At 41.3% G+C, this 27638-nt stretch overlaps 1 protein-coding gene across 3 annotated transcripts in view; it reads left to right on the forward strand.

The window, feature by feature from the left end:
• Positions 1-27638, forward strand: part of PRKDC (protein kinase, DNA-activated, catalytic subunit) — a 524414-nt gene that overhangs the window by 78248 nt on the left and 418528 nt on the right. For all 3 annotated transcript variants that reach the window (XM_033933710.1, XM_033933711.1, XM_033933712.1), the window contains 5 exons: positions 4529-4644; positions 9302-9461; positions 15415-15501; positions 22550-22669; positions 25575-25734. In XM_033933710.1, the coding sequence (XP_033789601.1) occupies positions 4529-4644; positions 9302-9461; positions 15415-15501; positions 22550-22669; positions 25575-25734 (643 nt within the window). The remainder of the gene's footprint in view (positions 1-4528; positions 4645-9301; positions 9462-15414; positions 15502-22549; positions 22670-25574; positions 25735-27638) is intronic.

Genomic DNA, 27638 nt, shown 5'->3' on the forward strand with positions numbered 1-27638 from the left:
ACACCACCTAAGGTGGATTCATTAGTAGCGCAGGTTTCTAAGCATACTCTGCTTCCTAGTGAGGGAGGTGTGATATTATAGGATGCACAAGATTGCAGGTTGGAATTAGTCCTCAAAAGACAGTTTGAAGCTTTAGCTCTAGGTCTGAAGTGGCCACTACAGCTTCCTTTTTGGTACGTGCCTGCCATAAGATGCTATGCTGGACTCTAGCCGTGGAGTAGAGCTCACACCTCCGGATTCTAGCTTGATTTTTCTCCTCATCTTCCCTTTGAAACTATTAATTACTCTATGCAGGTAGTTATATACTAAATATGCCCTTTTCTAGTCAATTTTAATCATTAAGTTATTATTTATTGCTTTAGTTCTTTTCTCCTTTAATCTTTATTGATTTTAAAACTAAAAACAGTGCCAAACAAATAAAGAACAGTAGGTATTACATACAATGCACTATAATCTGTACAGGCAACTTGTATATCATTCAAGATTTTTAATATCATATATTAAATATTAATACATTTTAACATAATATGATTTAAATAATTCATAAAGTTACCTAAATGTCACCATCAGTATTTATTTATTTCCCTCCCTTCCCCCCTCCCCCCATGGATTTGTATAGGAAATGAATAAAAGAAATATTATCATACCTCCATAAATTTAGTTAATGGGCTCCAAACTTTATTAAATACAGCACTAAATCCCCTACATTCCACGTTTATTCTTTAATATTTGTATATAGCGCATACATTCACCCACCAAAAAGAGTAGCTTATATTGTCATGATTTTTCCAATTACTCGTGATCAATTGCATAAATAGTCGACTTTTATATTTATTTAGAGTGGGTTTCACATGTAATATCGTTCCACAAATTATAGCCTCATATGATAGTGGAACATTCGAATACAAAACTAAATTTTTTGTCCCCAAATTGACTTCCAAAATATAAATATAAACAGACAGAAATATAACAGATGATCCAAAGTTCCTATATCAATATGACAATGCCAGCATCTATTAGACTGAGAACTATCTATTTTATTTAATCGAACCGGGGTCCAGAAAATCCTATGTAACAAAAATAACCATGTTTGCCTCATAGATGCTGATGTTGTACATTTCAATCTCCAAGTCCAAATTCGTGGCCAATGAGATACAGAAATATACTGTTTTATCTTGAAGCTCCAAATGTCTCTAAGACTGTTTTTTGTTTTTTTTGTTTAAAAATAAATTTGTACCACTGGGCAGCCTGATGTCCTACTAGATCTGTTTGGTAGCAAAGGATCTGCAAGCTAAAATAAGTTTTAAAATTTTTCCATTCAGGGAGCCCACACTGAATAGCCTGCTTCAACTGTAACCACCTGTATTGTTGAGATTTTAAAATTCCAAATAATTGTTGCAGTTGTAAAAAATCAAGCAGATTTCCATTAGATATAACATATAATGCTTTAGTTCTTTTAAAATAAATACTGTCTATTGCAGGGGTGCCCACACTTTTTGGGCTTGCGAGCTACTTTTAAAATGACCAAGTCAAAATGATCTACCAACAATAAAATTTTAAAAAAACACAACGCACACTGTACGCATAGAATTGTTAATTATCATTCCTATTCCGGGGTTTTTTCAAAGAGGTCAAAGCAGATGACTCTATGCACTGTCACCTCAGTAACAACCATACAAAAATAGACAAATACCCACCCCCTCCCTTTTTACTAAACCACGATAGCAGTTTTTAGCGCAGGGAGCTCCACTGAATGCCCAGCGCTGCTCTCAAAGCTCATAGGCTCCCTGCGCTAAAAACTTCTATTGCGGTTTAGTAAAAGGGGACTATATTGTAAAATATAGAGAGCAGATATAAATTCAGACACATTTTGATCACTAAATTTAAAATAAAATCATTTTTCCTACCTTGTCTGGTGATTTCATGAGTCTCTGGTTGCACTTTATTCTTCTGACTGTGCATCCAATCTTTCTTCCCTTCTTTTAGCCTGTATGCTTCCTCTCCTCCTGACCTCATTCCCCCCCCCCAACGTTTTCTTCCTCTCTCCCTGCCCTCTCTTTCTTTCTCTCTTCATGCCCCCTTTCTTTTTTTCTGTTTCTCTTCTTTCCTTCTGTCTCCCTGCTTGCCCTCTTTCTCCCTCTCTGCCCTCCCCCAAGCCACTGCCACTGCTGCTGCCATTGGATAACAGGCCCCCCCAAAGCCGCCCGCCGCCGGCCAAGCTCTCCTTGCTTCGGGCCTACCAGCATTCCTCTCCCCGATGTCAATTTTGCCGTCGGAGAGGAAGTTCCGCTGGCCAGAACTTCCTCTCCGACGGCAGAATTGACATCGGGGAGAGGAAGGCTGATCGGCCCAAGATCGACCTATTGTGAGAAATGCTGCTGGGTCCTGCCTTTGAGGAAACAGAAAGTAGGCAGGACCTGGCAGTAAGAAGAGCAAATCGCAAGCTTCACTGACCTGTCTCCCGCTTTAGCCCGTGAATGGGGCTCTAACATGTGCGTGCCGGCTTCCCTTCTCTCCCCCCCCCCCCCGGACATAACTTCCGGTTTCAGAGGGAAGAGAAGGGAAGCCGGTACAAGCACACGTTAGACCCCGGAGCATAAATTCTCCAAGCCGGTTGTTTTGTTATTTTTTTAATGTTGAGCAGCGGAGGCAGCAGCAGAATTCAGGAGCAGGCCAGTCAGGAGGAGAAAAAAGAGAAGGGAAGAAGGGAACCCGCTCTGCGAACGACTGGGGTCGCCTGAGCGACCTGTCGATCGCGATCGACGTGTTGGGCACCCCTGGTCTATTGGTATTAAATATTGGGTAGAAACAGACTTGGGGAGGTGATTCCTATGACTAGTTTAATAAGACGGACAAACAGAAGTACCAAGAACATCCAAACAAAAGCTAATCCTATTCAATAGCAAGTGTGCTCACTGAAAACTCTCTCAAAACTGTTTGGCGTAGGAATAATTTATCTCACCTTGTATGCCACCTGACCAGAAGCTGTACGAGAATGGTTTGAAAAGTTTGGTAAAGAAGCAAGTCAAAATGACGTAGTCTCCTTCAAGGGCTATACACTTAGTCCAGCGAGTTTCCAGTTTTTTCGTAAGCTAATTTTCCTATGATATGAAAAACTGGAAAGTCGCTGGATTAAGTGTGCAGGCTTCGATGGAGACCAGTTTAACTTGCTTTTTTACCAAGCCTCTTAAACCATTCTTGTAGAATGGGCTCAGAAGAGAACATACATGTGGCAGAGGGATTATGTAGCAGATCACCAGAATACAGCAACATACAACACAGTGACATAGTTGATTTTATTTTCTTGGAATTGTTTGGCTTTTATTATATTGTAATATTGTATTTAATAATAATAATAACTTTATTTTTCTATACTGCCATAGTCAGTCGACTTATATTTGAAAAAGGTGTTAATAAATTATTCCATTTTAACTCTTGGAAGTCCAGGGTCTGGTTCCACATTGTTTGTTTTTGAACATTTCATATCTTTTGTGGTTCCTTGGTCCATTACTGTGGAGATTAGGACTGTCCCTGTGATATAGACCACTCCGCAGTCTTGTTTGTTTGCTAGAGACTAGAGAGCTGCACGGGAACGGGGATAACGGGAATCCCGCGGGACCCGCGGGGATCCCGCTGGTTCCCCCTTTGGGTCACGGGGATCCTGTGGGGACGCCCCCTAGGGTCATGGGGATCCCGTGGGGACGCCCCCTAGGGTCGCGGGGATCCCGTGGGGACGCCTCCGAGGGTCGCGGGGTTCCTGCGGGGTTGGATCGCAGTGCACTCGAGCCGCGAGGGTAGTCTCCTTCTCCTTACCTGCCCTGTCGCAGCACACAGCCAAACGGAAATCTTCCCGATGACAGCGCTGACGTCGGAGGGAGAGCTTAAGCAAAGCCCTCCCTTCCTCCGACGTCAGCGCTGACATCAGGAAGACTTCCGGTCGGCTGTGTGTGGCAGGGCAGGTAGGGAGAAGGCAATGGCGTACGAAAGAGGGGGGAGGGGGCGGTCCGCCCCGGAGAATGTGCACAGCCGGTCAGGTCCCCCGATCTACCGACAACAGGCCCGGCCGACAAATCTCCCTGCCCGGGTGGGACTTTGGTGGGGACGGGTGGGGACGGGTGGGATTTCTGTCCCCGCGCAACTCGTAGAGACCCTGGTAGATGCCAGGTGGGAGTTAACTATGACTAGCCCCTTTAAGAGTGTCCCCTCAAGTATCAGGCCCAGAGTTCCCAAGGAGTTAAAATAATGTCAGCACAAAGCTGGTATTATCTTTCCATGAATAATGCAGCTTAAAAGGTTGAATGTAAGTTGTGGTGTTCATATTTCATTATGAGCTGCCTTGCATGCTTTGCATCTGTTGCACTAAAAAATCATGACTTGAATGGAAAAATCATTCATTATTTGCACTTAAAAGGTATTATTTGGCAAGAAAAAGTGTTTTATTCCCTTAATGCACATTAGTTACTAGCCCTTCAACCATCTAATTTTATTTACTTGAATGTAACCAACTTGTGTGTGTCATGACTTTCAGGATGCAAATGATGACAACAGCGGCTTGGTAATTCCTACATCAGATCCAGCAGCAAATCTCCAGCCAACTAAACCAAAAGATTTCACAGCCTTTGTAAATCTAGTAGAGTTTTGCAGGTACTGGTTTTTCCTACCGTTTGTGAAACATTGAATTGGCAATTATGAGTTCAGTTGATCACAGTTGTGGCTAAAACGTTCAGCAGCAAAAATTCAGATGCTGGGTTTGTTGAACTTTGAGAGCGTGTTTTCTGGAAAGGTTATGCAAATCTATATGCAGATTTTTCTTAACTTTAACTATTGAAATTGCAAATATAATTAATCACATGACAGTGATTAAGGAAATAAGAACTAATTTAGGAAATACAATTTAAGACAGTTCATCCACTATAGATTAAGAAGAACCAATCACAAATAATTAAATGTAATGCTCGATATCAAAACAAAGAGACAGTCAATGGTATTAACTGCAGCCAGTCATACAGTGTACTCTATATGCAGATCTTTAGGATATGTCCTGCCTTGAATGGTGCAATATATTGTCTCATCGCGTTTTGCATGTGCCTTATCTGCTTATAATAGCTCTGCTCCTCCTGTGTAAATACATCATCATATAGAAGTCCTTTTATACCTCTTTTTGCTATCATGATTGAAATAATGATTGTGTCTTGAATATTTGTGTTTAGTGTAGAAAGTCTTGGAAGGTTTTCTTTAGGAATACTTCTTTGATCAGTAGGTAAGATAAGTAAAATGAGAAACAATTTCATTTAGTGCAGAGATCTCAAAGTCCCTCCTTGAGGGCCGCAATCCAGTCGAGTTTTCAGTATTTCCCCAATGAATATGCATTGAAAGCAGTGCATGCACATAGATCTCATGCATATTCATTGGGGAAATCCTGAAAACCCGACTGGATTGCGGCCCTCAAGGGAGGGACTTTGAGACCCCTGATTTAGTGTGAATAACTTAATGCACCGGTGTTAAATTGTGGCTCTAGCATGTCTATTTATGAAAAAGCATAAAAGGTTCTTGAGTGAAAAAATGGTATTCATTGAAATGAATGAAGGTGCTAGCCCTCTAGCACAGTGTTCTTCAACTGCTGGTCCGCGGACCGGTACCGGTCCGTAGAAATTTCCAGCCGGTCCGTGGCTGGAACATGCCTTGGGCCTAAGGAGATCAGTGCTCAAAGCTGCAGGCGGCGATGGCGGCTCCTTCGTGCGTCCTGCAGCCTTCTCTCTGATGTCGCAACGTCGGAGGAAAAGCTTCTGGATGATGTGCGGGATGCGCAAGGAGCTGCTGCATGTAGCTTTGTGCACTGATCTCCGCAGGCCCGAGGCACGTTCCGGCCGCGGACCAGCAGTGAGGAAGAGAGAGCTGGCCGCGGGCAGCATAAAACGGCCAGTAGCAGCGCTGGCATGTTTCTTGCAGAGGGGGAAGAAAACAAGAGAGACAGCTGGCTCTCTCAAGGCGTTGTTTGTAAACAAGAGAAGGCATGACACCCAGCCTCACTCAACTGCCACGATGAAGGGATGGAGGGAGGGAGACAACAAAGGTAGGGGGAATGATTTTATTTTCAATTTAGTGATTGAATTGTGTCAATTTTGAGAATTTTCATCTGCTGTCTATATTTTGCACTGTTCAGGAAGAAATGTATTTGTTTCTTTTTCTCTGGGGTTGTACTGCATGCAGAGTCTTGAATATTAGGGTTTCATTTGAATATATTAGCGATTTTAGTTTGTGTTTCCGTATTTGCATAGGGGTAATCTGTCCTAGTAGGAATGAATGTTGAGAAGCATACAGTGTGCTTTGTGTAGTTTAATTTTGTGGTTAACCATTATGTGATGTTAATAAGATTATACTGTGTGTGTATATTTGAAAAATGAATGGAAAAAATAGTGTTACAATTAGTACTATTATGGGGGTGGGGTCTGGGGCGGAGATTGGGCGGGGTCTGGCCCATGACTTAGCCCAGTGCTCTTCAACCGCCAGTCCGCGGACCTGTGCCTGTCCTCAAAATAATTATTTTGTTTACGCCGGTCCATAGGTGTAAAAAGGTTGAAGAACACTGCTCTAGCATATTGAGACAGAAGTAGAGTGCTAAGAAAGTTTAAGAACTTAAGGATAATGAACTAGGAATTATTAAAAAAAACCAAAACATAAGCCATATGTTTGAATTAGACCAAGGTCCAGTGAGCTCAACATCCTGTATCTGACAGTAGCCAGTTCAAATTATACTTGCTAGTTCTCAAATGTAAATAAGTTTCTCTGAGAACATGAGGCATATGGGTGATGTCATCCACGGAACCCAGTATGGACACTACCGAGTACATGCCACCTTAAATTTTTTTAAGGCAGCACCCTTACCACACGTGTGCAGTACCTTCCCACCTGGTGTCAGCTCACAGAACTTGCAATTCTTTATTTTCCGCAGAGTTGAGAAGCTGTGTATCAAAATTTTCTCTTCCGCATGTCAGACTTTTAGATTATTTTTCATAGTTTTGATTACAATTATTTGTTTTTATCGTGTTCCTGTATGCCTTCCAACTTATGGTTTATTTTTATCAACTTTTTCATTTTGGCCTTGGGGGCCACTTCGGACCCTTTTTTCTTCCTGCAGCATTATTTGTTTTGGGGATACTTTTAACTTGAGCTCCTCGAGCCATTGAGCCCTTTGATAGACACCAAGTGGCTTTAAAAAGTGCTTCGATGTAATCAGACCATTTTAGGCTCTGACCCGCATAATTGACATGCACATGGTATGGGTACTGACTTAAAAAATTTAAAGTAACAGTGCACTTGGTAGTGTCCTTATTGGGTTTTGTGGATGATGTCACCTACATATGAGAATATGTGCCTGCTGAACACCTGCTACAAGTATCTTTGCGTTCTCATAACTTTTCAAGGGACGAGAATTAACTTTCTCAAGTCTGCCCTCTAATAATTCTATATGGACTCTTCCACTAACTTGTTCAAACCTCTTTCAAAGCCTGCTATGTTAGTTGCTTTGGCCATGTCCTCTGGCAGCAGATTCCATAGCTTATTATGTGCTGATTGAAAACAAATTGTAGAAAGTTGCTCTCAACATTTTTGTATTAAGGAAACCCAGCAACAAAATTAAGATTTGAAAGTGACTAAATGTCCCATTTGTTTTGAGGTGAACTGGTCCTGGTAAGCTGTTCTATGGATGGAATTGGCAGTGTTAATGGATTCAGTAGGGGAGTCTCCTCCTGTGGTGGCATGTATTTGTTTTTTTCATACTTGGCAAGTGGGCTGGTGTAAATGCTTACACCTAAATGCTGGAAATTACTTGCATAACTAGCAGTATTTCATAAGGGTCACATGTAATTGCTAGACATGCCCATGCCCCTCCCATGGCCACAGCTGTGTGCAGTTACCCGCTAGAGTACTTGGGCATGAAGTTACAGAATAGCATGTAAGTGCACTTCTACAAGGAACTGCAGGTTTCCCCCTTGTTTTCCCCTGTTTTAGCCACAGATCTACTAATTTAGTACAGAAATGGTGTTTAATTGGCATCTAACTTCAGATGCTCTATTGAATGTGGAAATGACGGTAATGTATGGGGTTAGGGTAATGGTTCAGAATGTTTTTTAATAGAACTGCTGCTTTTGAATTTTATGGATAAAGAGCATGAAACACATGTAAAAGAGTAGAGCTTGATCCTTGGTTAAAATTGCAATTTCAATAAGTGGAACATGTTAGTTTTTGTCACTATTGGTAGGATATTCCGTACATACTCGAATATGTCGATCTGAATATAAGGCGAGACCCCCATTTTTCCCCCCAAAAAAGGAGGAAAAATAGTTGACTTGAATATAAGATGGGGGCTTAATATTCAAGTGCCCTGCCCTGCTGGGATCTGCACCCAGTGCTCCCTCCCTCTCCTGCCAGGCTCTGCACTCAGCCCCCCTCACTCCCTGCTTGGCTCTGAACCCTGTCCCCCCCTCCCTCTCTGCCCTGTACCATCTCCCTCCCTTTGCTTTGCAGGCCTCTACCAGGCCTGTTGTAGGATCCAGTAGTCCAGTGATAGGCCGGGATATGAGGGATCCCCTGTCTACCGTCCCAGCTGAATTCAGACCCCCCCCTCCCTCCGCTTCTCCCGCACATCCCCCAATTCCTCAGCGGCCTCATGGTGGACGGTACAGGAGGAATCCCTTCTGCCTCCTGTGCCTGCCAAAATTGATGACCACATCTCCCTCCTCCCCCTTTTGGGTCCCTGGTAGCCAGCCGGTGCACGGAAGAGGAGCAATCTTCCTGCCCGCCTGCTCTGTTCGAGGCTGCTGGCTGTTTGGCTGCTACGAGTTCTCGCGAGTCGAGAACTCGCAGCCGCCAATCAGCCAGCGGCCTAAGGTTTGATTCCTTGGTGTCAGGTATTCTGCTTGCCAGACCAGCCAGGGCTTAGGTTGCTGGAAAAGCAGTATTTGAAGCCCCCAGGATAGGGAGTCCTGATCATTGTACAGTAGTGATACATTCACATCCCTCAAGGGAAGAGCCATCCTAGTCATTGTACAATGATGATGCCTATAGTTGATTAGTTATGATTGCAGGATTTTCTAAGAATCATTGCGGCACTGTTTCTGGCCAAGGACGGTTGACTAGAAGGAGTTGGTAGGGAATATCTTGGCTCCAGTTCTAATTAAGCTGGGAGTGCAAAGGAACAGACACTGATGGCAGGCTGCCTTCCTTCCTTTTAAAATAGTAAAACCTATATTAAAGTGATGGAAGTCTCTCAATATTAAGGAAAATTCTTTTGTTCTTACAGAGAAATTCTTCCAGAGAAACACATTGAATTTTTTGAAGTCTGGGTATATACGTTTGGTTATGAACTTATTTTGCAGTCAACACGGTTGCCTCTTATTAGTGGATTTTATAAATTGCTCTCAGTTGCAATGAAAAATACCAAGAGAATAAAATATTTTGAGGTAAGGACACTTGTTTTGTTGCCTGTTTAAAAGTTTTATATATTCAAACAAGAAAATTATTTTGGGGAATTATTATAATTTTTTTTTTTTTTTTAATAATTCTTTATTCATTTTCAAATTAAACAACAAGTGCACAAAAGAGTACATTACAAACAAATTATTCCAGAATAGCACTTTGATATCTGCCACATAGACTTCTAGTAAAAACAATAACTCCCCCACCACCCTCCCTTCATCATATTTTCAATAAAAATATACACATATTATATATCATAGTATAACATAATAAGTAACATTATTTCCATCTCCCTCCCCCCATTAGTGCTATTTGTCATGATGATGAGGAAAAAGAGTCAAATATCATCAGAGAACAACAAGCTTTTATTAGTTATGACAGGGGTTGCCATCCAACACATAACCAACAATTGGAAAAATCACAGAAACCTTAGTTATACATTTTGGTGGAATACATTATGCCATATATTTAAAATGGAACGAGCAATAGCAGTACAAAGAGGGACATATACTAAATTTATAAAAATATGGGGCCATTGGCAAAATATTGTAATGAATAGTCATCATTTCTTCTCTTCTCCTTCTCCTTTTCGTTTTCTTTATTTTTTATTTTGGGGAATTATTGAATGCTGTGTAATAACTGATAACTGGAGAACTCCTTTCAAAATTTTCTGACTTCTGGTGTAGATATGCACCAAAGTATTAATGAACCATTTCTATTGAATAGGTTGGCCTTTTTTGAAGCGCACATCCCTTCTGTGTGACAGGACAGTGATGCAGGGGATTTAGTTTTGTAGTTATTAACTTACTGCAGATTGCATACAGTATTTTCTGATTTACAGCCCTCTTTTTAACCACCACTTAGTTGAGGAATAGTAGGCTATCCCTTGTTTAGGCTTGTGGACACTGAACACAAGTGATTTCAGCCGAATCAATTTGATGTTTCGTTTCCTGCTTTCTTCTTTTCTCTTCCTAATAAGACTCCTGAGCATATGCTAAGAATGTAAGTGCCATGCTTGCTCAGAGTAGCGATCCATTGAGTTCAGTATCTCCAGTCGCATGTTGACTGTGAGAACTCCCAGTAGCCAATTAGCTAGCAGCTCTGCACGGGCAGGAGCGAAGGCAGGTCACTCTGCCTGTGCAGAGCCACTAGCTGATTGGCTCTGCATCCTCTTAGTCATTTCTTCTCCAAGCTGAAGAGCCCTAATCTGTTTAGCCTCTTTATTTTTGTAGCCTAGTTCTGCTATCTTCTTTGACATGGAGAAATACATTGTCAAGATGCTTCTTTTGATATACCCAGGGTGTTCACAGGATAGCATAGATAACTGTATAATATACACGACATCACTCATCTGTATAATATACACGACATCACTCATCTGAGTGATGTCGTGAGTGCAATTATATGTAGAAAATAAGAATGAATTAGCCTCCCCAGTGTTTTCAATTTTTTTTCCCATCTATGCTTTAATTAGAGATATATCTTGGATGTCATACAAGAGTGGCTGACTACCTTCAGGAAACTGTCCCTCATCCAAATCAGTTTTATTATCTTCTCTCAAGTTCTTTACCACTATGATTCATACTTAAACAGCGTTTGATGCCTTCTGTCTATCATAATAATGGCTTTTACCCTGACCTCTCATCTGTTCTTATTGATTCTTTCTATATCTCAAACAAGGTATTGTTTCACGGTATTTTTCCTGCCTCTATTAGTGGATTACAGCTATCTATCACTCTCTCTGTAGATAAGAATTGTCTCTCTTTTTTCTGAGCCGCCTCCTATTTTTTTATATTAGGGTCCATCATCTTTGAATTTTTTTCTATAGAAAAATTAAGAACGTAAGATTAGCCTTATTGGGTCAGACCAATGGTCCATCTAGCCCAGAATCCCATTTTCAAGGAGGCCAATCTAAGTCACAAGTATCTGGCAAAAACCCAAATATTGCTAACGTCTCATGTCTGTCTCGACAGCTGACTATGGACTTTTCCTCCAGGAACTTGTCTAAACCTTTTTTTAAAACCAGCTACATTAATTGCTCTTACCACATCCTCTGGCAATGCGTTCCAGAGCTTAATTATTCTCAGCAAAAAAAATATTTCCTCCTATTGGCTTTAAAAGTATTTCCCTCTAACTTCATCAAGTGTCTCCTAGTCTGTAATTTTTGATGAAGTAAAAAATCGATTCACTTGTACCCGTTCCACACTACTCAGGATTTTGCAAACTTTTTCTCCCCTCAGCGGTCTCTTTTCTAAACTGAAGAGCCCTAACCTCTTTAGTCTTTCATGCGAGAGGAATTCTGTCTCCTTTATCATCTTGGTCGCTCTTCTTTGAACCTTTTCTAATGCCACTATACTGTATCTTTTTTGAGATATGGTGACCAGAATTGAACGCAGTATTCAGGGTGAAGTCACACCATAGAGTAATACAGAGGCATTATTATAATCTTCGCCTTATGTACTATCCCTTTCCTAATAATTCCTAGCTTCTTGTTTGTATTTTTGGCCCAACAAAGAAAAATGGGGAGACCCAATGATCCATAGTGAAAACAATCCACCGATGAAAACAAAAACTGTGGATACAGATGTTCTGGAGATAATTTATTAAACACTGACATATAAAATCATGAAAATTCAATTAAAAAGTATAATGATAAAAAATACTGTGATAAATATCCAATCGGACCCTACACGATCCATGCTTCGGTGAACACGCCTTCCTCAGGGGTCCTAAAAGGAAGAGGTAATGATGAATAATGATAAGGAGAAAGATAAAAAGATAGAAAGATAAGAAGTGACTGTGATGACAATCTGGAGCATGCATATTAGTGTCTATACTTGACTGCAAGATAAAACAAGTGAGCCAAGTGTGATCATGCTATATACAGAGAGTTGAAACATTGACAAGAGACATGAGAAGAAAAAAGTGTGCCAAAAAAGGCCAAGAAGAAAAAGTGCCATAGTGTGTATTAGAGTATAAGCTTAAGCACAGAAATCTATAAAGTGCTTAAGAGAAGCCATAAGAATGAAAAGTTAATAGAATGAAGAAACCATAGTGCGTGTCTGATTTTGGAAACATGAAGAGATATGTGACACATTGTAATGACGAGAAGACATTATACATACCAGTGGTTTGCAAACTCACATATAAAGAATTGGACTGAAAACAGTCTATTGTCTTTAAACTATACAAAAAAGTCATCGTATTCAAACATGAAGAAACCATAATAGGACATGAACACATAGAATAATGCAGTTAAAAAACAGAATAAAATGACTTGGTTCTAAGACAGCAGGACAATCTTAGCTATCAAATTACTAGACACATCATTTCATATTGTAATTTTAAAGTTAAATGATATAAGATATGTAAAGCATGGTTACGATGAAATATAAAGCACCCAAGAAATGAATGAAACAAAAATGTGAATGGATTATATATATAAACCAATAATTAAAGAGCAAGCTGAATGTTCACGCTCATGAACACTAAAGGCATTGAAAGTAAGACATGATAAATTGAAATCCAGATATAACGGTACATTAACAACCATGTGAGGTAAAAATAATAATAATGACCGGTACGAATATGGCATGATACATAAGGATTAATGGCATAATACATAAGGACTAATGGTACAAATATGGCAAATAAGAACTGATGGCATGATACATAGGGACTAATGGCCACACACATTCAACAAAAGGTTTCATCATATTCTCTAAGATGACACCTAGATCTTTTTCTTGACCATTAACCCCTAAGTTGGACCCTAGCATCTGGTAACTATGATTTGGCTTATTCTTCCCAGTGTGCACCAGATGCATTTGTCCATGTTAAATTTTATCTGCCATTTGGATGCCCAGTCTGTCAATTTCCTAAAATCTGCCTGCAATTTTTCAGTTTGCATGTGTATTTTGAGGGTCTTAATTTTCTCGATATAGAGTTTGTATTGCAAGCTATATTCCATTACACTAGCCCTTCCTTGAACTGTTTCCATTCTCTGATGCTCTTGCAAAGCTATAGGGGCCAGTTATCAGACCACAGGTGGAATCTTGGCTACCTACTGTAGTCCGCAGCAAAGCTGAATATTCAGTGTTGGGGCTACATCGGCCACTGGCATTGAATTTCTAGGTTAAGTGAAGCCACAATAGACATTGCCAACCAAGCTGATATTCATTGGCTGGCCTGCTAAGGTATAGTGGCCAAAGATAGACCCACCTTAAAAAGCAGGTCTATCTGGCCATTAGTCTTAACCAATGAATATTGGTGCTGACTGGTTATGTCATGCGACATATTGACCGGTCAGTCCTCTGACCTGGAATTTAGCGGGATATAGCTGGCTGAATGTTGGTGGTTAGCCAGCTTGATGCTATTTTATCTGCTGAGAGGCATTCCCAGCTGGCTAAATGCCGCTCAGTATTGGGCAGATATTCTCCAGAACTAAAAACAATTATTGTCCTAACTGATAAGTGACTAGTGAAGTTTTGTATTCCAAATAGATGATTTTACCCCTCACATTGAAGTACAGCTTCCAAATCTTTTATCATTTCTGTTTTGCAAGTCCCTTTTCATTTTTTTCTTTTTGTGTAATATGGGTATCTTGCTGCAGATTTTTGAGTCATCTGCAAGCAAATGCACTGAATTCAACTACCACTTTTTTGTTGCTCGACCAGTTTCTCATCTAATTAAGTTTTCTGTCCTATTTTAAATAGTTTATTGTCAAAAGTTTTATTGAAGTTCTGAATGCAGAAAAGCTCAGTTGCACCTGTATGACTATATTTACCAGACATGCATAGTCATGCAGTTGGAATTTTATCAGTTTAGAAAATGATGATTGGAAACAAACGGAAACAAAACATGTTAAGTACTTCCTACATGAAAATATATTTCTGTAGCAAATCTTACACTATTAAAATTAAGATTGGCTAGAGCTTGCATTTTAAAGGCAAAATTTTCTGGACCCAGCATAAAAGAATAAATAAGCACAGCTTTACAGTTTTTAGTCTCTCTATGCCTTGGGATGGCAGTCTTTGTGTTCATGTGCAGCCAGTCTCTGTGCTTCAAGGCATAAGCCTTTAGAAGGAATGCTGCCAAGCCACTTGGGTACAGAACAGCTCATTTTGTCCACATATCTCCGCAAGCTAAAACATGATGCTAGGAGGTGGTGAGACTCAGCTCAGTGGTGGCATATAGAGCATGATTTGCATCAAGAGCTCATTAGTTGCAACACTAAAGGCAGAAGTCTGGTAAAAGTCAGAGTTCACTGTTTAAAGTTAAGCTCAGAGTAAAGGAAAAGTCTGCATAACGGTCTCTAAAAAGAATTCCTGTAAAAGTTTTGACTCTTTAAAGATGCGTTGGGAGGAAGAAGCCCTGTCATTTGTAGTACGCGACCCTGTAGGCAGGAAGAAGTGGGCTTCCCTCCTGCTGTTTTCTCATCTGAAGGTACAGGGGGTCCGGGGATGCGGGAGGAGGCCCAGGAATGTTAGGGGAATGTGGGAGAGGGGGTGGAGTTGTCAGAGGATGTCGGGAGAGGTCCGGGATGTCAGGGTAGATGTGGGGGATGGGGTGGGAGGGGGTGGAGTGCACTGTGGCTCAGCTGATCCTGGCAGGGGAATCCCCCATCACCTGAGCCACCAGGAATCTCCGAAACTGGCTCAGCTGATTGGGATTCCTCTGTTGCGATCAGACAAGGTAGTTGGTGGGTACATCTACAAAACTTGCTTTTGTACATTTTTCACTTATACCTAGCTCATTTTCAAAAATGAAAGATAGATGTTTGGCAGCTTTGAAAATGGACATTTTTCCTACTGGGTTTGTGGACGTCTTGCACAAAATGTCCAACCTCAGACTTAGGACACTTTTGATTATGCCCCTCCATGTGTTGCTACCAAATTCTGCTTGATAGCAGCATAATGCAGTGTGTTGTTTTGGCAGGGTGTAAGTCCAAAGAGTCACAAAAAATGTCCTGAAGATCCAGAAAAATTTGCCTGCTTTGCGCTGTTTGCAAAATTTGGAAAGGAGGTAAGTTTATTTTTAAGCATTATTCCTGTGTTTCTAATCGTTTTGTATCCCATTCATCATACAAACTATTTTATATACTTTACAAGAATGGGAGTGCATTGTGGTGGCCTCAGGGTTTGCTGGAGATCTTAAGCTACATTTACTCCACATTTTATTGGAGCATTAAAATTGGAATAAGTTGAAGAAATGAAGAAGGTATTTATCAGAAAATAAATGACCTGGGCTTTTAACTTTTTTAGAATGTGTAATTAAAGGCATTACTTTTAAAGATCATAAAGCCCTATATAAACTGCAATGTGACAGATATGGCGCTAATGAAACAGAGGTGAGTGTAAGATTTGGGGAGAAGTTTGGGACTCTGAGGATTATTGAACAGCATCAAGATGATACCACCGAGTCTCACTTCCAGTGCAAGTTATCGAGAATGCTATTTTACAGTGTTGCAAAGAGCCTACGAGTATTAAGTTAAGAGAGGCAGAGTGTCCTCTCCACTTTGTCAGAAGTCAGGGAGAGGTTAGTACATTTTACCACTCTTTTTGGAAATGTCCTGCAATTCAAGAATGTTGGAAAAAGTTGACTGTTGTTTTAGCAAAATAAATACTTGACAGATCTGGGTCCTTCCAAGGTCATCACAAAGGGGGAACCTTGTTATTCAAAAAATTGAGTCTTTTGGGCAAGGAAATGCTTCTTGAAATCTTGAACACAATCAAAAACACCCGAATACTGGAAATGGAGAAATCAACTACATTCGTTGATTTTGGGAGTCAAAGGAGGCTCATGGCTCTCCCAAATATAACAAAAAATATAATAAAATTGCTCCACTTATTAGGTTGAGAGTATTACTCCAACGGAAGAAAAAGCCTCAGGTTTGTTCTGGCAGAGCATAAATGCTCAAACCACCTTCACCCACATCATCAGCTGAAAAAACTTCTGTGTAGAATATACAATTGCTACTATGCTAATCTTAGTGTGGGACTGAGATGCTGAATAGCAACACTGATAACTGTTGTAGGATTTAAGTGGCGTCTTTATTAATAGCCAAAGCTTCACAGTACTGAGCTGTTTCTTATCCCAGGACAAGCAGGCAGCCTATTCTCACATATGGGTGACGTCATTGACGGAGCCCCGATGCGGAAGCCTAGCAAGCAGACTTGCTTGTAGTCAGCCGCACCGTGCATGCGCGAGTGCCGTCCCACCCAGCACAGGGCGCGTCTCCTCAGTTCTCAGTTTTCCGCGGAGCCGAGAAATCCCTCTTTGACTCTCTGCGTTTAACTTACTTATTTTGTGCCTTCTCTCACTGCAGTTTGTGTTCTTTTTCTTCATGAATCGCTGTGTTTCTTTTATTTCTAGTTAAAAAAAAATAAAAAAAATTTTCTTTCTTCCGTTCGGCTGTCGGGGCAGGCCACTCGGCTGCAGCCCAGGGGCTTTGACTTTGTGGCGGCTGTTTTTCCTCCTATGTCCTGGCCAGCAACAGGCTTCAAGAAGTGTAGCCAGTGTCAACGTGCAATTTCTCTCACGGACCCACACAGTAGGTGCATCAAGTGCCTTGGGCCAGACCATCAACTTAAGTCGTGCGAGCGCTGTGCTATTCTTCAACCTCGAGCCCTTAAACGTCGTCTACTTTCAGTTGAGAAGCTCTTCGGGATGGTTTTGACCACTTCCTCGACTCTGAAGCCGACCTCGGTCTCACCTTCGACCGAGGGTCCTATTGCCTTCACTGCTTCGACCTCGAGCTTCATCAGACCTTCTTCGTTTGCAGCGGCTCTTTCCTCGATGATGTCTGCTGTATCTTCCCCTGTATCCTCAGGTCAGATAGCTCAGCAGAAAATTCCAACGGTGGTGCTTAAGGTGCCTAAGACTTCCAAGTCGAAGCACATTTCCACTGCCTCTGTGGAACCTCCAGCCAAAGCAAGTGGTCCGGTTTCAGATGCGGATCCATCCTTTCCGGCTTCTTTCCAGACCATGTTAGAGAAGCAATTCATTCAGTTCCTCACTAATATGGGACCGAAGCTTGTTCCTCTAATTCAGCCTGGGCATTCTGCAGACTCCTGCGAGGTCGAGCCTCTTTATATGCCTCAGTATGAGCCTACAAACTCTATGCAGGGAGCAGAGTCTCTGCGAGTGTCTGGTCTGGCATCTATGCATGTGAAGCAAGGAGCAGATTCTTTGCAAGTGCCTTGACAGGAATCCTCACACTCCATACAAGGAGCAGAGTCTTTGGGAGTGCATCAATGTTCCCCCATGAAGCCTCTGGAGCTTCGATCCACAGCTTCCAGCCCTATCCATTCCTTGGTGGCATCGACTGCTTCCATCTCTGGGGTGAAGTCTCCTCGATCTTCGAGATCTGCTTCCAAGCACCATTCTCACCGACGATCGAGGCCCTCCTCGAAGCATACTTCCAGGCATAGCTCTTCTTCCAAAGAGCGTCCTTCTTCAACTAAGGCTCGATCTACACCTTCCAGTTCTACTAGACCACCAACTCCTCGATCGAGGTCTCCACTTCCACACCTCGAGGACTCAGCGGTTTCGATTGCTTCATCCAAGTCTCCCTATTCTTTTGATGCCTTTTTTCTTGCCGAAGCTTCATCTTCGACCCAGGCTGCCTCGATGACCTCGAATCCTTCTCGAGGCAAGGCATTGGCGGATCAACTATCTTTCTCCTCTTTTCTTCATCAGATGGCTATTAACTTGGACCTTCAGTTGGATGCTGGTTCCAAATACTCTAAGGAGTATCTCGAAGTCATGCATCTTACTCAACCTCCGGCAGAGTCACTTAAGCTTCCTCTTCACAAGCTTTTGTCTCAGACTTTTACCAGATGCCTGGAGACTCCTTATGCAATTCCAGCTGTTCCAGGCAAATTAGACTCCAGATATAAAACTCTCCATTGCATAGCATTTGAGAATTCACAGTTATCTCACCAATCTCTACTTGTGGAGTCATCCTTGAAAAGGTCCCATCCTTCCAAGGTTTATGCTACCATTCCTCCTGGAAGGGAAGGGAAAACTATGGATAAATTTGGACGTCACATCTATCAAATGCCATGATGTCCTCTAAAGTCCTTAATTACAATTTCCATTTTATCACTTATTTTGAGTTCCTTATTGCTCTTTTGCCTAAATTTCTCAGTTATTTAGATACTCAAAAGCACTTTGAATTTCAAGAAGTCATAGCTTCTCTATCACAACTCAGATTACATCTACTTCAGTCTTCTTATGATGCCTTTGAGTTGTCTGCCAGGGCGGCTGCTTGTTCTGTAGCAATGCGCCGCCTTGACTGGCTCATCAAAGATTCAACATCTCAAGGGGTTATTGTAGCGACCCAACGGACTATGTGGTTCCTACAGAGTTTGGGATTCGAAATCAACTTTCCCAAATCCCAACTTCAACCCTCTCAGAATCTACAATTCATCGGAGCTGTTCTGGATACTATCCAACTCAGAGCATTCCTTCCGCAACAACGTCTGGAAGTCCTCCTTCAACTCTGTCATACAATGTTTTCCCGCTCCTCCATATCAGCGAGACACATGATGGTACTCCTGGGTCACATGGCCTCCACAGTACACTTGACTCCTTTTGCCAGACTTCACCTCAGAATTCCTCAGTGGACCCTGGCATCTCAGTGGACACAGGTTTGCGACCCACTTTCTCGACACATTGCAGTCACTCCTTCATTGAGGCAGTCTCTCCACTGGTGGATGCTCTCTTCCAATCTCTCCAGAGGCTTGCTGTTTCAAACGCCCCCTCATCAGAAGGTCCTCACAACAGATTCCTCGACCTGCGCTTGGGGCGCTCATCTCGATGGTCTCCGTACTCAAGGCCACTGGACCAGTACGGATTGTCAGTGTCACATCAATCTGTTGGAACTCAGAGTGATTTTCAAGGCTCTCAAAGCTTTTCAACATCTTCAAGATCGGGTAGTCCTCATTCGGATGGACAACCAAGTCACCATGTATTATGTCAACAAACAGGGAGGGACGGGATCTTCTTCCCTTTGTCAAGAAGCTCTGATGGTTTGGGACTGGGCAATCTGCCACAACACCTTCCTCAAAGCTGTCTACATCCAAGGGGTGAAAAATTGTTTGGCGGACAACTTGAGTCGTCTTCTGCAACCTCACGAATGGACACTCCATTCCTTGCCTCTTCATCACATTTTTTCACAGTGGGGAATGCCTCAGATAGATCTCTTTGCAGCTCCCCACAACCACAAACTGCCTCAGTTCTGCTCCAGGATCTATTCTCCTCATCGCCTCGAGGCAGATGCTTTTCTTCTGGAATAGACGAATCTCTTCCTGTATGCATTCCCTGCATTCCCTCTCATTATCAAGACTCTTGTCAAGTTAAAGAACAACCATGCCACAATGATTCTGATTGCTCCTCGGTGGCCGAGACAACCTTGGTACTCCCTTCTCCTTCAACTCAGCAGCAGGGAGCCATACCTTCTACCAGTTTTTCCATCTCTGCTTACACAGAGTCAGGGATCTCTGCTTCATCCCAACCTGCAGTCTCTACACCTGACAGCTTGGTACCTCGCAACATAACTCCTCTTCAGTTTTCTCAATCTGTAAGAGACATTTTAGCGGCTTCTAGGAAGCCTACCACTAGACAATACTATCACCAAAAATGGACTAGATTTTCTACGTGGTGTTTTTTTCATGATAAGGAGCCTCAACATTCCTCCTTATCTTCTGTTTTAGACTACCTTTTGCACTTAACCACCTCTGGCCTCAGGTCTACATCAATCCGAGTCCATCTCAGTGCAATTGCTGCTTTCCATCAGCCTATTGAAGGAAAACCCATTTCTGCTCATCCGGTGGTTTCCAGATTCATGAAAGGACTTTTCAATGTCAAACCTCCTCTAGTGGTTTGGGACCTCAATGTTGTTCTTACTCAATTGATGAAGCCTCCATTTGAACCAATGTCATCTGAAGTATCTCACTTGGAAAGTGGTGTTTCTTATTGTCCTCACTTCTCAAAGAGTCAGTGATCTGCAAGCTTTAGTTGCTGATCCACCTTTCACTGTGTTCCATCATGACAAGGTGGTTCTCCGTACTCATCCTAAATTTCTACCTAAAGTGGTTACGGAATTTCATCTCAACCAAATCCATTATTCTTCCAGTGTTCTTTTCAAAGCTTCATTCTCATCCCAGAGAATCAGCTCTTCATACTCTGGACTGTAAACGTGCTTTGGCCTTCTATTTGGAACGCTCCTCAACTTTTTGTCTCCTTCGATCCCAATAAGTTGGGACATCTTATCTCTAAGCGTACCATCTCCAACTGGATGGCTGCTTGTATCTCCTTCTGCTATGCCTAAGCTGGATTACCTCTACAGAGTAGAGTCACAGCCCATAAGGTCAGAGCAATGGCAGCTTGAGTAGCTATCCTCAGATCTACATCTATTGAGGAAATTTGGAAGGCTGCTACTTGGTCCTCGGTTCATACTTTCACTTCTCACTATTGTCTGGATGTTTTCTCCAGACGGGATGGCCATTTTGGCCAGACAGTATTACAAAATTTATTCTCCTAAATTGCCAACACTCCCACCATCCCATTCTGGTTAGCTTAGAGGTTACCCATATGTGAGAATAGGCTGTCTGCTTGTCCTGGGATAAAGCACAGTTACTTACCGTAACAGGTGTTATCCAGGTACAGCAGGCAGCTATTCTCACAACCCACCCACCTCCCCTGGTTGGCTTCTCTGCTAGTTATCTGAACTGAGGAGACGCGCCCTGTGCTGGGCGGGAAGGCACTTGCGCATGCGCGGTGCGGCTGACTCGAAACTTCTAGTTTTTACAAGCAAGTCCGCTTGTGAGGCTTCCTCATCGGGGCTCCGTCAATGACGTCACCCATATGTGAGAATAGCTGCCTGCTGTCCCTGGATAACACCTGTTACGGTAAGTAACTGTGCTTTCAGGGCTCTTAGACTCTCACTATCTTCCAACAGCTTGAAATGTTTGCTTGTATGATCAGTGTCGTTTGAGCAAACATTTAAACTGTTGGAACATAGTGGGAGTAGCCTAGTGGTTAGTGCGGTGGACTGTACACAAGGAGGACCGAGGTTTAAATCCCACTCTAGCTAGTTCTGTTTTGTTAGAAATTCCTACTGTACCTACATATAGGATATACATACAGATTTGAAGTCTTATTATATTGGTATACAGTTAGGAGCACTAGAGTTTTTCTTTTATTTCTGGAGGGCTTACAATATATAATAAAAGAGTTAAGGTGGAATTTGTAGCTGGGTGCCTTTTTTAAACTCCACCACTCTGATCACACTCTGCAGGAATGTCTTGGGTGGCCATTTTGGTACAATCGTTGCCAGATAGGCGTTCTTGTTTGTTTGTTTTTGCCATTTATAAGTTGTTTGTTTCATTTTGGAAAATGGCTGTTCAATTTAGATCAGGGGTGTCCAACCTGCGGCCCCGTGAAGTATTTTGTGTGCCCCAGTCGAGGGCAATGCAATGTTTTCCTCTGCTGCTCCCAGGTGTTTACCATCTTGCCAGCTCCCTCCTCTGTCTTGCTGCAGCATTTGTGCAGCCCCAGAAAAATTTTTTTCGGCCAATGTGGCCTAGGAAAACCAAAAGGTTGGACACCCCTGTTTTAGATGTTCTTGGCACAAAAATATCCTTTTCATTTATTTTTGAACAGAAAACATTGATGTCTTTCCTGTTCTAAAATGCCTTTGAGATGGATCACATTTTCTTACTAAACTATCATATAGCTCGATGGGTATTAATTTGTAGACCAAAAAAATATGTGGAACTGTGTAGTTGGGCAAGGGGGCAGCAATAGGAATGGCAGCAATAGGAAAAAAGGGACTTTATTAGGGAGTAGAGTGAGTGTTCTCTGCTTTAGGCTCACTCTATCCCCTCCTTCTCCTGAAAGGGAGGTGCTAGAGTAAAAATGTCTGCTGCAGTCTGAAAAGGAGTAGTGGAACTGTGTTCCAGGCCGTTCCTCCAGAAATTAAGCCCTGCAGCTCAATATTGCCCTATATTAATTTTTTCATATTTTTGCTGTACATTTATATAGTAATCACATTTATGAATTTCAGGTGTCTGCAAAGATGAAACAATATAAAGATGAACTTTTGGCATCCTGTTTGGTTTTTATACTGTCTCTGCCTCATGATATCATTATGCTTGACGTGAAGGCTTATATTCCAGCACTACAGGTTAGTGTGCATCTAGTATTGAAAAAGATGTCAAATATGACCTTATAAAATTAGGCACATCTTATGTCACGTTGAATAAAATGCCCATGTATTCTAATATCCATACTTTTATTTTCTGGTAAGTGGTAGTTAATATACAGATTTAGGGCTCCTTTTACTAAGGTGTGCTAAGTGTTTTAGCATGCACTAACCATGCGCTAAATGCTAACGCGTGCATGTTAGTCTATGGACGTGTTAGTGTTTAGCACGCGTGTAGAATTAGCACATGCTAAAAGCATGCTAAAATGCATAGCGCACCTTAGTAAAACAGGGGGTTAGCGTTGACAGTGTGATTATGGTACACTTAACAGCATTTTATTTGAGAGGGTTTTTGAAAATCTCTTCTAGTCCACAGTGCTGCCACATATGTGTACAGGCTGTAAGGATGGATTTGATTTAAATCATGATTTTCTCATTGTATTCACTGCCACTTAGTACTGCCCAAAAAAGAAATATTTGCTTGTTTCAACTCTTTATCTCTCCATAACAACTGTATCAAATTGGCGGTAACATGCAGTAATAATAACAAATATATTTCTGCTCAAATATTACAGTTCCTCAAGGCAGTCTTTAAGAAATATGATGAAATTGAAACATTTACCAGCCTGTTCAAACATATTCCTTTTGACATCTTCATCAAAGAACTTCTCATGACATTTCATTTTGGCTACCAGGCCTTGTATTTCTTTGTTGTAGTGTCTGCATTTTGCACGCATGCCTGCCTTACCCATAGGTAGAGGAACTTCTTTGAAATATTTCCAAACTGTTATAGCTTGCTGCCATTATAGGTTTTCTCCCCCAGTGTAGGGGTATGATATGGCTCCAGAAAAGGAGGATGGATTGAGACATCTTGCTTTTACTTCCATTGAAAGCAACGGAAGTAAAACTTGGATGTTTCAATCTGTCTGTCCTTTTACTGGAAATATATGGTAACCCTACTCCAAGGAGAGAATAATATGATAAACCTCAGGCTATACATACAAAGATCCCAAGACTTGTGGAGTATTCCACTCAAAAGATTTCATTTTCAATTTTATTGCTTGCCCCATCCCTCCTCACATTTATTTTCTTATGCAGATGCAGTATATAAACTTAGCACTTAAGAGATAAAGGGTTGATTCTGTGTGCTTTGATTTGCAAAGGAACAATAGGGCAAAGGTCTTTTTCTGAACTCCATATATTTTATAACATTTTTGCTGTGAAGAAGAAACATGTTTTCTCTGCAATTGCAAATTCACAGTTTTGAGAAATAATTGCAAAACCAAGCATTTGTGATGATAACTTTTGGATAGAAAAATTGCCTAAGACATTATGAATGGGTTAATGGAATTAATTTACCAAAACATTTAAACATTGCATAAATGTACATATGGTTACATAATTAAAAAACGAATCCTTATTTCATGATGATTAACTTTTGGACTATAATGTATCTTAAATACAAAACTAGATAGATTTTTCCTCAAAGCATTTTTTAAAAATTCAATTTAAATAAAACAGTTTTATATTTTTTTTTTAAAATCACTAAGGGCTCCTTTTACTAAGCTGCGCTAGCGGTTTTAAGCATGTGCTGCATTGCCCCGCGTGCTAGACACTAACGCCAGCATTGAGCTGGCGTTAGTTCTTGGCGCGTAGTGCAGAGTTAGCGCGCGTTGCAATGCAGCGTGTGGTAAAAATGCTAGCGCACCTTAGTAAAAGGAGCCCTAATTTTTATCCACCCTGCAGACTGTACAGGTGTACTTCATACCTGCTGTTTCTTCAGGCAGCTGATGGAGAGCAAGAGCTCACATATATCATGTACATGAATATAAACCAAGAATCTTTGATCAGAAAAACATCAAAAATTGCGTTTTGGTTTATATTTAAGCCTTTCCTCCCTCCCTTGTGTCCAGCATTCCTCTCCATCCCTCATCTCTTAGGTTGTCTGATGCTAAAACAAAAAGGATTACAGTCAGCCATAAGTTTAAAGGGGTAGGAGCTGGCAGACCTTGAGCATGCACAGATGCTCAAGGCTTCACTCCTGCTGACTGTGATCCTTTTTGTGTTGCTGTTGGCCAACCTGGGATGGGAAAGTAAAGATAGGAAAGCTGGACACCACGGAGGGGAGTAGGGGGGGGGGCAGAGATAAGGGGAGGAATGCCAAACACTACAGGGGAGGAGGGAAGAGAAAGAATACCTGCATATAAACACTTGATTCATATTTGAGTTATCATTCCCTCCCTTTTTTTTAAGGGGAAAAAGCTCAAAAATATATTTGAATACATATTGTATTTACTTCACTTTCAGCTTGTCTACTATGTTAGAAAATGTGTATTTTTCTGTATATCCCTTTAGCTGTTTGGGAAGAGTAGTAAATAAAATGGAAAAATATATGTACTATAATTGATGCGTTTATATGATTGAAACAAGCATGGGCAGCAGGACAGCTTTTATTGGACATGTGATAATTATTTTGTATGTTAATTGGAAACTGCCTAGATTTTTAGGCGGTATATACATTTTTAAAATAAATTGCCCATACTTAGGTTTAGATATTTTCCTCAGGTTAATTTCTCTGAAAAATATTTTCCCAAAATTATATTGTGAAACAAAACAAACCAACACTTGCCAAGCACTAGGTTGAGCCTTTTAGGTGAAGTAAACCATGTTTGAAGATCATTCCTAGTTTAGAAACATAAATGGACTTCAAGGGATGAAAAGTGTATCGTAACACATTTCATGTTCGCAGTAGTCAAAAGGGAGACTGGCAATAACCTTGACTGAACTTCATCATAGATCGGCATAAAAATATGCAGAAATGTACAGCCATTCAGATCTATTGTCATTTGTCTAAGTGTCTTTATTATGCAGTGTCTTTATTATGCAGACTGCATTTAAATTGGGCCTGAGCTATCCCCCACTGGCTGATGCTGGCCTTGATGCCTTAGAAGACTGGTCAGCTTACATTCCACAGCATGTAATACAGCCTCACTACGGTGAAGTACTGCCATATTTGGATGGTTACTTGAAAACTGCGTCATCAGCAGGTAAATATTTTGAAGAAATCGTATGTAATGTGGATTATACCTGGAAAGAATTTAGCTTTGAATATGCAGTTAATTACTGCACTAACAAATTTGTTGAGGACAGGATGCATTTACCTAGTTTTTTTGATAGATCTAAATGATGCTTTTTAACATAAACACCTATTTTTAAGTGGTACCTCAATTTTATTAGCATAAGTAAAGTAGATCATCTTACTAAGAAAGCCGGTTTTCAGTGGAATTAAAGCACAGTTACTTCATATTTTTAATGAATATCTTCATATTTTATCAAAATGTTAGTGATGTTCTTTGACGTGTGTTTTGTTTTTGCTTAAATCTGGTAACATCATTGTGGTGCACAGTTGTTTTATCTGTAGTTATGGTGAATGATTGCGTGTAATTTTTTAGTGTTGTTTAAAGTATTAGATCAAAATACTTAAGTAAAAGTAAGTTCATATTTTAATACTTATGTAAAAATACAGAGAAGAATATGTAAAAAACAATTTATATTTTAATTGTTTTTAGCCCAACAACTTTGAATTGTAGATCAAAAATCAACTTATTTGCTTTTAGTAAAACTAAATTTTTTAAATAACTCTCACTCATATGGGCGTGTTTGTGAATCATTAAACCAGCACATTTAAAAGATGTTCAACAGCTGCACTGACAAGAAGTAGAGTGCTCAGTCTAATAAAAATATTCTTTCAGACCAGACCAGGCTGCAATACTACTGACCAGGGCTTAATTTATAGACAAAAAGGAAGTGGAGCTGGGGTTAGGGGACACACAAGCCAGAAGACGAGAGGTAGATGAAGGATCAAAAAGACAGCCCTGTTCCAGGCTCCCTTCTTTTTCTTTTCTTCCCTGCAGGCTGTCTAGAAGGGAGGGGATAGAGTTAAACACCATACTGATCTGAAGTCTAAAAAGAAGTGGGAAAACTGTGCTCCAGGCCTGGTCTGCAGGTATTAATCATGCACGAATACAGGATGTCCAGGGCAGTACTTGGAGAGACCTCCCAGGAAAGAGACTTGGGAGTTCTGATTGACAAGTCGATGAAGCCGTCCACGCAATGTGTGGCAGCGGCAAAAAGGGCGAACAGAATGTTAGGAATGACAAAGAAGGGGATCACGAACAGATTGGAGAAGGTTATCATGCCGCTGTACCGGGCCATATTGGGTCCTCACCTGGAGTAATGTGTCCAGCACTGGTCGCCGTACATGAAGAAGGACTTGGTACTACTTGAAAGGGTCCAGAGAGGAGCAACTAAGATGGTTAAGGGGCTGGAGGAGTTGCCTACAGTGAAAGATTAGAGAAACTCGGCCTTTTCTCCCTCAAACAGGAGATTGAGAGGAGACATGATCGAAACATTCAAGGTACTGAAGGGAATAGACTTAGTAAATAAAGACAGGTTGTTCACCCTTTCCAAGTTAGGGAGAACGAGAGGGCACTCTCTAAAATTGAAAGGGGATAGATTCCGTACGAACATAAGGAAGTTCTTCTTTACCCAGAGAGTGGTAGAAAACTGGAATGCTCTTCCGGAGTCTGTCATAGGGGAAAACACCCTCCAGGGATTCAAGACAAAGTTAGACAAGTTCCTGCTGAACCAGAACATACACAGGTAGGGCTGGTCTCAGGGTGCTGGTCTTTGACCAGAGGGCCGCCGCATGAGCGGACTGCTGGGCACGATGGACCACTGGTCTGACCCAGCAGCGGCAATTCTTATGTTCTTATGAATCTGTCTGAAACACTTGACTTCCTTATAGCAAAAAATGTTATATTTTCATCATCTGCATTAGGAGAAGTATTATCTAATTCATCAAATGCATCTTCAAAGCCATATGTCTGTTTTACAGAGAAGGCTTTCAGAAAAGTTGTTCTAACAATTTTTTGTCTGATGGCAAACCTCA

Source organism: Geotrypetes seraphini, chromosome 2, assembly GCF_902459505.1.
Source record: "Geotrypetes seraphini chromosome 2, aGeoSer1.1, whole genome shotgun sequence".
Classification (NCBI taxonomy): domain Eukaryota; kingdom Metazoa; phylum Chordata; class Amphibia; order Gymnophiona; family Dermophiidae; genus Geotrypetes; species Geotrypetes seraphini.